Source organism: Crocuta crocuta, unplaced genomic scaffold, assembly GCF_008692635.1.
Source record: "Crocuta crocuta isolate KB4526 unplaced genomic scaffold, BGI_CrCroc_1.0 scaffold237, whole genome shotgun sequence".
Lineage (NCBI taxonomy): Eukaryota > Metazoa > Chordata > Mammalia > Carnivora > Hyaenidae > Crocuta > Crocuta crocuta.
Genome location: NW_027531914.1, coordinates 2,085,395 through 2,097,240, shown reverse-complemented (window position 1 = coordinate 2,097,240; position 11,846 = coordinate 2,085,395). Strand labels below are relative to the sequence as shown.

At 40.3% G+C, this 11,846-nt stretch overlaps 2 protein-coding genes across 4 annotated transcripts in view; both read left to right on the top strand.

The window, feature by feature from the left end:
* Position 1: 1 nt before the first annotated feature.
* LOC144240445 (helicase POLQ-like) lies at positions 2–2,623 on the top strand. Its single transcript, XM_077774779.1, has 2 exons — positions 2–363; positions 1,843–2,623. Exons 1-2 carry the CDS (start codon positions 172–174, stop codon positions 2,572–2,574), a joined length of 924 nt encoding a protein of 307 aa, XP_077630905.1. The 5' UTR covers positions 2–171; the 3' UTR covers positions 2,575–2,623.
* A 7-nt stretch (positions 2,624–2,630) lies between these two features.
* HELQ (helicase, POLQ like) overlaps positions 2,631–11,846 on the top strand; it is a 41,229-nt gene continuing 32,013 nt past the window's right edge. The window contains exons 1-5 of one of the 3 annotated variants that reach the window (XM_077774772.1): positions 2,631–4,166; positions 6,869–7,047; positions 7,841–8,041; positions 8,438–8,510; positions 11,434–11,531. In XM_077774772.1, coding sequence (XP_077630898.1) covers positions 6,973–7,047; positions 7,841–8,041; positions 8,438–8,510; positions 11,434–11,531 — 447 coding nt within the window. In that variant the 5' untranslated portion in view covers positions 2,631–4,166; positions 6,869–6,972. Of the gene's footprint in view, positions 4,167–6,868; positions 7,048–7,840; positions 8,042–8,437; positions 8,511–11,433; positions 11,545–11,846 lie in introns of those variants that run through there. The other 2 variants (XM_077774774.1, XM_077774773.1) reach the window with 2 other exon arrangements.

Here is an 11,846-nt window from a genome sequence, read left to right as displayed (position 1 = left end):
GTCTGCTAGCGCCCGGCAATTGATTTGCGATCCTATCCTGAGGTGGATGGAGAGGCGAGCGGGGTTTCCCCTCGTTTGCTACCCTCGCCCAGTTCCCCACTCCCTCTTCCACGGGGGGTTGGCGGCTGGGTCACGCGGGACGAAGTTCGGGCGGGGTCCTCAGCCCCTGCCATGGATGAAGGTGGTTCCCGCATCCGCCGGCGGGTTGCTGTCCGCAAAAGGAACCGGCCTAGCCTAGAGAGCATCTTTGCCGCGTCCACCGCGGCCGAGCTCCAGCCAGGCGATGAAGAGGAGGAGGAAGAGGAGGAGGAGACGACGGCTGGGAGCCGGCGGAAGAAAACCGCGGAGGTGCAGCCGGTCGAGGTACAACCTCAGCTCTCAAATTCCCAAAGTGCCTTGTCTCACTGTACATTTTTGGAGCCATGATATAAACCCAGGTCTCCTACCGCGCCTGCCCACTGAAAGACTTCGGGAGACGAGCTGTAGAAGTGATGGAACTTGAAACTTCAAAATTTTGGCAGTTCCTTTCCTAGATGCAAAAGTTGACCAATTATCTACTAGTCTTCATTTGCTTACTTCGTCTTTGTTATCAGTTAATCCTCACTTGTGAGGTATTAATTGCTTTGCTAGCCTCATTTTTTTAAAATCAGTTTGAAAGTCATACATGCAAATAAGCGGCATGACTGAGATGCACATCTAGATATCCAGGTTACTGCTGTTCCTCCTGAACTAATAGAATGTGCCATTTATTGCACATTCATTATGTGCTGAGTACTTTGTTAAGCTATTTGTATTATCTTGATTTTACAACAGAAATCAGGCCCTGAGAAGTTAAGAAAAAACACTATTTTCTTTCATGTTTATTTACTTTTGAGAGAGAGAGAGCATGAGCAGGGGAGGGGCTGAGAGAGAGTGGACACAGGATCTGAAGTGGGCTCTGTGCTGACAGCAGAGAGCCTGATGTGGGGATTGGGGCTCAAACCCACGAACCGTGAGCTCATGACTGGAGTGAAAGTCAGACACTCAACTAACTGAGCCACCCAAACCGCCCCCCCCCCAGCAAGAAACTGCATTTCTGACTTCAGATCTTGTCTTATTAAACACTTCACTGTACTGCTGTCTAAATTTACATCTCTTCTGTTTAGTGGATCCTCCCAAGTCAGTATACAGACCCTCCCTTTCAATTCCAAATTCCTAGGAACAGAATTTCCTTGGAATGTCCAGTGGTACAAGCATGATTCTATTACAAGCCGATCTCTATAGATTGCAGTGTGGGAGGGGAAGAGGTGCTGCAGTTCCCGGAAACATCTAGTGAGATGACATTCCCATAGATGTCTATTGGTCTTGCTACCTTCTTTTATTTAATTAATGTTTATTTATTTTTGAGAGATAGAGAAAGACAGAGCTTGAGCCAGGGAGAGGTAGAGAGAGAGAGAGGGAGACACAGAATCCGAAGCAGGCTCCAGGCTCTGAGCTGTCAGAGTCGGACGCCGGGTTCGAAACCACAAGCTGTGAGATCATGACCTGAGCAGAAGTTGGATGACCAACCGACTGAGCCACCCAGGTGCCCTAAGTTCTTGCTACCTTTATAAGGGTGTAGCACTGGCTAAATTAGGATCCCAGTATTACCATACACGAGGAGTGCAGTTTAGGCAAATCACTGAAACACTCTGGGCTTCCATTTCTTCATCTGTAAAATAGAGATGATAATATCCATTTTATAGGGTGATTTACATTTAGGCGTATGATCCATATAATTATATACCTGGTATAGTCTGAGGCTGAAACTTTTATTCGCATTGAAACTAGAATTGACCGTTAATCTTTTCATTTTCTTTCCAGAATAATGACAGTGAAGAGGACATGTTTGGTTACTCTGATAGCTTTACTGACAACTCTTTTTTAGCTCAAGTTGATGACCTGGAACGATATATGCAGCATCCTGAACATAGGAAACATGCCTCAGATCTTTCTCCTCAAGATTTTTGTTCAGAAAGCAACAAACACAACAGACTCAACATTACTACCATAGACAACTTTACCGAATTAAAAACAGATGAGCACACAAACAACCAGAGTAGGCATGAAGATGTCTGTATTGAATCCGAACCTGATCTTTTGTATGATATGCCTTCCTCACAGGTTTTATACTTTGAAAATTTGCAGAATTATTCGAACGATTTGGGCGATCAGTCAACTAAAGAGAGGGATTGGAACTCATCCTCTCACAAGACAATGAATGAGGAATTACCCCAGAACAGCGTTGAACAACACCAGCAAATCAATGATTCCTCTTCTAAAGTCAGAACTAGCTCAGAGGAGAATAGTAGAAAAAGTCTTAAAGAACACCTAAAAAGTGCCATGACTGGAAATGCCAAGGCCCAAACACCAGTATTTTCTAAGACTAAACAACTCAAAGAGACTCTCCTATCTGAGGAGATTAATATTGCTAAGAAAACAATCGAGTCATCATCAGATGACCTTGGTCCCTTTTATTCATTACCCAGCAAAGTGAGAGACCTTTATGTTCAGTTCAAAGGAATTGAAAAATTATATGGTAATGCTTTTTGCTGAAATGAAGAAACACCATAATTACCATAATACTTGTGCAAATCAATAAATAGAAAACAGATGCTTCCATGGTCATGTATCTCATCTTAAGACGAATCAAAATATCAATTCTCTCTCGAGCCTTCTATCCCCATCCTGCTGCTAACTAAACCTCTTCCCTTCCCTTCATGGTCACACTTCTCAAATCTATTATCTTTGCTATCTCCCTTTCCTCACCTCACAGATCTCAGCCCACTCCAACTCTGGGTTCTGTGCTCTCACTTGAGGTATGACTAGGGTGTCTAAATCCAGTGATGCTTTTAGTTCTTACCTGAAACAAATAACCAGGCCCTTGAAACACTGACTTCTTGACGTTCCACTCCTGGTTTTTTCTCAGTTTTCTTAGCTGGTGTTTCCTTGGCTGGCTCTTCTCTACCCAAACTTGAAATTCCTTTTACTACTCATGTCTAAATGACAGTGTCAATCAATATTAGTAATACCATCGATTAAAACTAAATATCTCTAAAGACAGCTGAAGTATGGAGTTAAGCACAAAGAGGGGCACGTGGGTGGCTCGGTCGGTTGAGTGTCCGACTTCGGCTCGGGTCGTGGTCTCACGGTTTGTGGGTTCGAGCCCCGCGTCGGGCTCTGTGCTGACAGCTAGCTCAGAGCCTGGAGCCTGCTTCAGATTCTGTGTCTCCCTCTCTCTCTGACCCTCCCCTGCTCACGCTGCCTGTCTCTTTCTCAGAAATAAAACATTAAAAAAACTTTTTTTTAATAAAAAAAATAAAAGTTAAGCACAAAGAGTATTAATAACAATATATGTCATAATGTTCTTCAAAGATCTGGAGTCCTTGCATATAGTTCAGATATGTGTCATTTTAGACAAAGAGACAGTTTCTACCATCCTCAGAGATGAGCCTGTCAACCAATCACTTCATAAGCATTTCTGAAACTCCTGTGTTAGTACTTATGAACCATACGAAAACATGATTCTCTCAGGGAGGAGACAATCAGGTGAAGAAGTAGAACTGCAGGACACAGAGTCTAATATAAGACTAGAGAGTCTAATAAATTCTAAATTGTGGGGTTTGCAGTTAAAGAGCTAAAGGTGTGTATTGCCCTTGAAGCAGGCATTCACTCTCTTCCATCTGCTTTTCTCCTAGCTCCCTGAACACAGGGCTCTCTCTAACTCCTCTTTTTCTTACATAACTGGCACTGTGCCTGGTAGGCTCTGGTTGGTTCTCAACTGCTAGGGCCTAGCCCAGTTGTGAATTCTGACCTTGTCACTTAAACCCAAGTTTTGCACTCTGGGCCTTAGTTCCTGGTCTATTAAAAAGTAAGTAACAATAATAGTTGTTTTGCAGGTTACGTTCTGCATCAAGGACATATGAAATTAGACTTGGGTAGTGACCGTCAATAATTATATTGGTAGCTTCTAAGGAAGAACTTCAGCAAATGACAAGTTTTTAAACCTTTTTACTTACTAATCTGGTTTGATGACCAATTTAAAACATAAATAGGTGTGTCATTTTTCATTGTGCTAAAGTAGTGTTTTCAAAGTGTAATTCCTGGACAACAGCAACAGCATCAGCATCACTTGGAAACTTGTTGAAGTAAGTATTTCTCAAGCTCCACCTAGACCTACTGAATCAACCTCTGGGGGTGTGACCAGCAATTGGCTTTGACAAGCCCTCCAAGGGATCCTGGTGTGCCGAAAGTTTGAGAACCGCTGAGCTGGAGACCCTCAACCTTACACTGTTATTTTTGCTTTTTTATCATAGAATTGTATGTTTAATGTGTTTTATATAAGTGTTGAGAACTCAGTTAATCATTTTTTAATGTATGAAGATAAGTGATATTACTAAGGATTTGTTATTTTGGTCATTTTACACTTTAACAATCTGAGTGGGATAAAATGTGGATATGGTCAAATTGTATTTTTGCACAGATATCTGCAGTTTCATATATAATGGGTAATACCGGCCTATATTTAATATGTAAGTATTAAATATTAAACATAAGTATTTTTGAAATATTTTTATTCTTAAATGTTTATTTAGTTTTGAGGAGGAGAAGGGAAGGATAGAGAAGAGGGAGACAGAATCCCAAGCAGGCTCTGCTCTGTCAGCACAGAGCCTGACAGCCCCACATGGGGCTCAGACTCACAAACTGAGATCATGACCTGAGCTGAAATTAAGAGTCAGATGCTTAACCAACTGAGCCACCAAGGTGTCCCTTTTGAAATATTCTTAAAGTGAAAAGTCCTTTGCAAATATTTGGGAATCACCAAAATGCAAGAAAGTAGTCATTTGGCTGTTATTCAGATGTAACTTTTTAAGGCTTTATAATATATCTTATTAGCCATACTTTTGTATTTATTTCTTTTTTGGAAAATGTAATACATTCAAGTCCAACTTTTCTATGTCTATATTATTTTCTAATATTCTGTACATAATTGGCTAGTTATAATCTAACACACATTTATCTTTCATTTGAGCATGTATATTGAGCATGTATAAATCAGTCTACCACCTGCTTTCAAGCAGCAAAGAATGATATATGATTGCAATAATTTATTCAACCTTTACCCTTTGATGGCTCTTGCTGTGATGAACATCTTGCACATAATCTTTAAATACCCTTAATTTTATTTTTACAGGTGTAGAGACCTAGAAATAATACTACTAAATCAAAGACAGTGAGCAGGGCTGGGTTTTTTTTTTTTTAAGTTTATTTATTTATGGGGCGGGGGGGGTGGGCCTGGGCGGCTCAGTGGGTTAGGCATCCGACTTTGGCTCAGGTCATGATCTCACGGTTTGTGGGTTCAAGCCCCACATCAGGCTCTGTGCTGACAGCTAGCTCAGAGCCTGGAGCCTGTTTCGGATTCTGTGTCTCCCTCCGTCTCTGACCCTCTCCTGCTCACGCTGTCTCTCTCTCTCTCTCTCAGAAATAAATTTGAAAAATATATATATTTATTGGGGGGTGAGGGGCAGAGAAAGGGAGAGAAAGTATCCCAAGCAGACTCTACATTATCAGCACAGAGCCTGATGGGGGACTTGATCCTGCAAACCAGAAGATCTTGACCTGAGCCAAAATCAAGGGTCAGACACTTAATTGAGCCAGCCAGGCACCCCTAAAAAGATGATAGTATTTTATGCTCTTATCAACCACACATAAGAATGTCTCTTTGTCGGGGTGCCTGGGTGGCTTAGTCGGTTAAGCAGCCAACTTCAGCTTAGGTCACAATCTTGTGGTTTGTGGGTTTAAGCCCCATGTTGGGAGCCTGCTTCAGATTCTGTATTTCCATCTCTCTCTGACCCTCCCCTGTTCATGCTATGTGTGTCTCTGTCAAAAATAAATTTAAAAACATTTTTAAAAATTAACAAAAAAAAAAAGAATGTCTCTGTCCCCAGTCAGCTCTGGCTTTTATATGTGTGGTGCTACTTTTTTTTAGTAGTTACTTGTATTTTATTTGCGTATTTATTTTGCCAACCCAATAGAATGCCAACAGTGCCAACCCAAATGAGAATCTTTTCATGTATTTGTTAGCCATTTGTATTTCTTCCTGCTGTGAAATGTCTTATCATATTTTTTGCCCGTTTTACTAGTGATTAGGTACTGATGCACATTTTACAAACCTTTAATGATCTGCATTGTCAGATTATTCTACAGAGTAGTTACTCTAGTTTGCACAGGTATTTTGGATCTGATTTGATCCTTCTCATGAATTCCACCTTGCTACGTTGTGGAATTCCTAGAGGTACCAGTTAAGAATTCTAGTCCTGTGGTTTCAGTATTCTTAGAGTTCAAAATGGTATTCAGGCCAGAGTTCAGCTTTCCATAATAGCCAGTTGAATAGCCTTTCTAGCCATGTATAAAACCTCATTTTCCCCCTCCTTCCTCTACTTCCCTCTAGGATGTTGTTTGGGTAGACGAGAAAGGGAAACTTACACAATCTCCTTGCAGAACATGAGAGCAAAGCATTAGAATTCACACAGATCTTTGTACTGTCCTTTAGCTCCTCCGATGGCTCAGGTGATGCCCTCTACCTGCTCTGTTAGAATCTCAGACCTAAGGGTGCAGCCGGTGAATAGGTGGCCTAGTTGCCCACTCCTCTGCCCAGGCCTGAATTAGAATTAGACTCAGTGGCTTGTCCATAGAGCACTTCGGGATGTTTGACATTTAACAAGGGTGTATAATGAGTATAATGAGAAGATTGATACACACAGTGGGATTTGGTTTTTCCTTCTTAGAAAAGTTTCTTAAGACAATTATAGAAGGGGAAAGTAATGCTTTTTTTTTTTTAATTCCGCAGAATGGCAACATACTTGCTTAACACTGAATTCTGTGCAAGAAAGAAAAAACTTAATATATTCCTTGCCAACGAGTGGCGGAAAAACCCTCGTTGCTGAGATTTTAATGCTACAGGAACTGCTTTGCCGGCGGAGAGATGTTCTAATGATCTTACCATATGTGGCAATTGTCCAAGAAAAGGTGCAATTTTTTTTTAACAAGCAGTATTTGCTAACATTTTCATATTAAGATAGAAAAGCTACCATGAATGTAACAACTATTTTTTTTTAAGTTTAAATTTAGTTTTGAGAGAGAGTTGGTGGGGGAAGGGGGAGAACAGGCGGGTGAAGGGCAGAGAGAGAAAGGAGACACAGAATCCGAAACAGGCTCCAGGCTGTCAAACACAGAGCCCAAAGCGGGACTCACTCACAAACCATGAGATCATGGCCTGAGCTGAAGTCGGACACTTAACCCACTGAACCATCCAGATGTTCCTGTAACAACTTTTCATTGACTAAGAAGAGGTATTTCTATTAATGATGGAGAATTAATACTTTTTAGGATGTGCAAAGTAGTATGTTGGACCTACCAAAAGTCTTTTCTACTACTCGTTGCCTCTTGAAAGAAGAATTTTATTTCCTAAACTGGTGGATTAAACTCCATTGTAAAAGTTCTGTTGATATTTAGCCTGCCTTTTCAAGCAGAAAGTAATCGATTATTTTATCAAAATAAGTGAGTTATGCGGATTTTCTTTACATCAAGAGGAGACATTTGAAATTTATCTTCACTTTGACTATGTAGTTTAAAAGCTGCGTTCATTTTGCAAAGAGCCACACAGGAATTATAACATTTCTTAGATATATGTGCCTTATCTGTGACCTTGTTCTCATTCATTGGTATTACATACTGTTTTAGATTTTTAAAAAATAGACATGAGCTCTTAATAATTGAGTTAATTATCTAATTTTTTTGCTTATTTTAAATGATATTCTAGATTTCAGGTTTGTCAAGTTTCGGTATAGAACTGGGTTTCTTTGTTGAAGAATATGCTGGAAGCAAAGGCAAGTTTCCCCCAATTAAAAGAAGGGAAAAAAAGTCTCTCTATATTGCCACAATTGAAAAAGGGCATAGTCTGGTGAACTCCTTGATTGAAACTGGAAGGATCGGCAGTCTGGGTCTGGTTGTTGTAGATGAGGTTGGTAGCTACGTTTCTGGTTTACCAACATTTTATTAATAATTATTTTATAATTATAGTTTATTAATAATTAATAGACAATACAAGTGAATACATTTCATGTTTAGTAATCGTGAATTTGGTTTTGTGTTAAGTGTTTTTTGAAGAGTGAATGTATGTGTATGTGTATATTCAGTTTTATAATGACAGTTATGAATTCCAGATGTGTCAGGATGTTGCCCCCAAACCTCATTAACATAAAATCTCAGTAGTACAATGCATATGTATTCTAATTGCCATATCCAAAATGCTTAAGAGTTCTAAAACAAAGATTACTTGATTGCATATAAATACATGCGTGTTCTGTATAGGCATATGCACATTTACTTTTTTCCCTTTTTTTTTTTAATCTCAAAGTTGCACATGATTGGTGAAGGAAGCCGTGGGGCTATACTGGAAATGACCCTAGCAAAAGTCCTCTACACTAGCAGTGAGTATTTTTCCAAATATAATTGATTTATACTCAGGAAGCTTGTATAAGACTTAATTCTATCATTAGATTATGTAACATAGAATAAGATACTTAAACATTCTGCATTAGCTTTTTACTTCCTTTTTTTTTTAATCTACTTAGTTACCTTTTTTTAAGCCTAGCATTCTGCGTTAGTTTTACTTCTTTCTTTTTTTTTTTAATCTACTTAGTTTGAGAGAAAGAGAGAGAGAGAGAGAGAGAATGAGCAGGGGAGGGGCATAGAGGCAGAGAGAGAGAATCCCAAGCAGGCTCCACTCTGTCAGCACAGAGCCCAATGCAGGCCTGAACCCATGAACTGTGAGATCATGACCTGAGTTGAAATCAAGAGTCAGATGCTCAACCAACGAAGCCACCCAGGCACCCCTTAGTTTTTTTTACTTCTAAAGTGAACTTACAAACTTTTGTTGGAGGAATCATGAGTAGAGCTTGAATATGAAGGAAATTAACGTTAGAGGGCATTTATGTGATTATCCTCCACTTACTAGCTGTGTGTGCTTAGTTGTGTGACTAAACATTTCCTCATCTATAAAATGGGGATAATAATGGTTCCACCCAGATGGGATGGTTGTGAAGACTATAAGAGTTAACAAGGTGAAGCCTTCAACAATTGCCTAGCACACAGCACTAGCTAAGCGTTTGTTGTTGCCACCACCATCAATATCCTCATCGTCACACCAGTAGCTGCTTTAAGGAGCTATTTGCAACATCAAATAGTCTTTCACTGTGCATGAAATATTTACTCTAAAAGTCTTTCTACTCATAGATGTGTTGTTGCAAGACTAATTAAGTTATATTTTGCAATAGCTAATATATGGAAAAGTGATTAATTATAAAGGGCAGATATTAAGAATTATTTAAAAATTTTTGATAGCAATATTATTTAGGCAGGTTGCAGCACTTTATAATCATTCGTTAAAAGAATTACTGAGTTCCGGGGCACCTGGGTGGCTTAGTCAGGTAAGCGTCCGACTTTGGCTCAGGTCATGATCTCATGGTTCATGGGTTCGAGCCCCCCATCGGGCTCTGTGCTGACAGCTAGCTCAGAGCCTGGAGCCTGCTTCAGATTCTGTGTCTCCCTCTCTCTCTCTGACCCTCCCCTGCTCATGCTGTCTCTCTCTCTCTGAGAAATAAATAAAACATTAAAAAAAATTACTGAGTTCCTACTTTGTGCCAGCCATGCTATTTTAAGTGCTGAGGATACAGCAGTGAATGACACAAAGTCCCGGCCTTGATTAAACCTATAATTTAGTGAAAGTGAGCAGACAGTAAACAGACAAACAAGAAAACATATGGTGTATCAGATGGTGACAAATTCCATGGAAAAAATAAAAAGCAGAGGAAGAGAGGCGAATCGTCACCTACTTGTCAAACCTAGTGTACACTGGCTGTCCTTGCCTTATTTTTCTTCAGCGTTGGGTTGTTTATCATTCTTTTTTCCATTAGGTGCTGAAACATTCTCTCTTGGTTTCCCTACTGTCTCTCTGTAGAGGGGACCATGTGTTACCACTGGGAGATAGCATAGCATTGTGGCTGAGGACAGACTCGAGCTGCAGTAAAATCCTGACTCACTTTTTTTTTTTTTTTAAATATTTTTATTTATTTCTAGGAGAGAGAGAGAGAGAGACAGCATGAGCAGGGGAGGGTCAGAGAGAGAGGGAGACATAGACTCTGAAACAGGCTCCAGGCTCTGAGCTGGCAGTCAGCACAGAGCCCGACGTGGGGCTCGAACCCACGAACCGCGAGATCATGACCTAAGCGAAAGTCGGACGCTTAACCGACTAAGCCACCCAGGCGCCCCCTGACTCACTTTTAACGACATATGTGACCTTGAGCAAGTTATATTAACTGTGCCTCTGTTTCCTTATGCACCAAAATAGATGACATTGGGATGGGTAAAATAAGTGAAGGGGATTAAGAGGTACAGACTTACAGTTAGAAGATAGATAAGTCATGAGGTTGAAAAGTACAGCATAGGGAATAGAGTCAATAATAATATAATAATGTTGTATGATAACAAATGATAGCTACACTAACCGTGGTGAACAGTGTGTCATGTTTTGAATTGTTGATCACTCTTATACACCTACAACTAATATAACACTGTATGTCAGCTCTATTTCAATAATAAAAATTTTTTCAAAATGGATGATAGTAACAAAACCTGCCTGAGTTGCTTTCCTGTGGCAAAAAGTTGTCAACCTGATAGCAAAATCCCATAAAGGGTTTTATATAACAAGAGTTCAGGACCTCCTCAGCCCTGCATCCTACCCTGTTCATCTGCCTATAGCCCTACCTGGGGAACATGTCATAACTCTTTCTCACAACGGTCCAGATAGTCAGCAACAAGCATATTTATACTCATTATTGTTGCTTAGAAGTCTTGATAAAGATCTGACTTGGCAAGTGTGAGATTCTGTAAAATTCCAAATAGTAACTTTCAGGATCCCTAAAGTTTTCAGTCTTTGATTGCCACAATAATACTCTCATAATATCTTTGTATTTTTCTTACCTCCTCCCCACCCTCCTTTCCCAGATCACTCAGTTAGAATACAGAACTCATAGAGACTGCTAAGGGCACCTAGGTGGCTCACTTAGTTAAGCATCTGACTCTTGACTTTGGCTCAGGTCATGATCTCATAGTTAATGAGTTCAAGCCCCACGTTGGGCTCTGCTGTGATAATGTGGAGCCTGCTTCGGATTCTGTCTCCCTCTCTCTCTGCCCCTCCCCCTCTTGCACACTCTCTCTCTCTCCCCCTCTCCCTCAAAGTAAACAAAAATAAACTTTAAAAATAAAATAAAATTTTAAAAAGGTTGCTAAAATTACTATTATAATACACTAAAAATAATACATTTTCCTCCATCCTTTGGATTTTTTTTTTAGAAACAACTCAAATTATTGGCATGAGTGCAACACTGAACAATGTTGAAGACCTTCAAGAGTTCCTTCAAGCAGAATATTACACCAGTCAGTTTAGACCAGTATGTACCTAAGGTTTGCACTGCATGGATTTGTTATACATCATCTTACTCAGAAAGAAAAGTCGCTGGGGTGCCTGGGTAGCTCAATCAGTTACGCATCTGACTTTGGCTCACGTCATGATCTCACAGTTCTTGAGTTCAAGTCCCACTTTGGGTGAGCTGGATCCAGCTCCACACTCTCTCTCACCCTCTCTTTCTCTGTCTCTCCTCTCTTTCCACCTCATGGGATTCTCTCTCTCTCCCGCTCTCTCTGCCCCTCCCTCACTCATGCACACGTGCTCTCTCTCTAAGGCTCTCTCTCTCAGAAATAAACAA

What these genes read in the sequence shown, in the direction of transcription:
- LOC144240445 (XM_077774779.1), top strand. Translation starts at nt 172, where the DNA reads ATGGATGAAGGTGGTTCCCGCATCCGCCGGCGGGTTGCTGTCCGCAAA. An exon ending in CGGAGGTGCAGCCGGTCGAG is followed by an intron (nt 364 to 1,842) that starts GTACAACCTCAG and finishes TTTTCTTTCCAG; the next exon opens with AATAATGACAGTGAAGAGGA.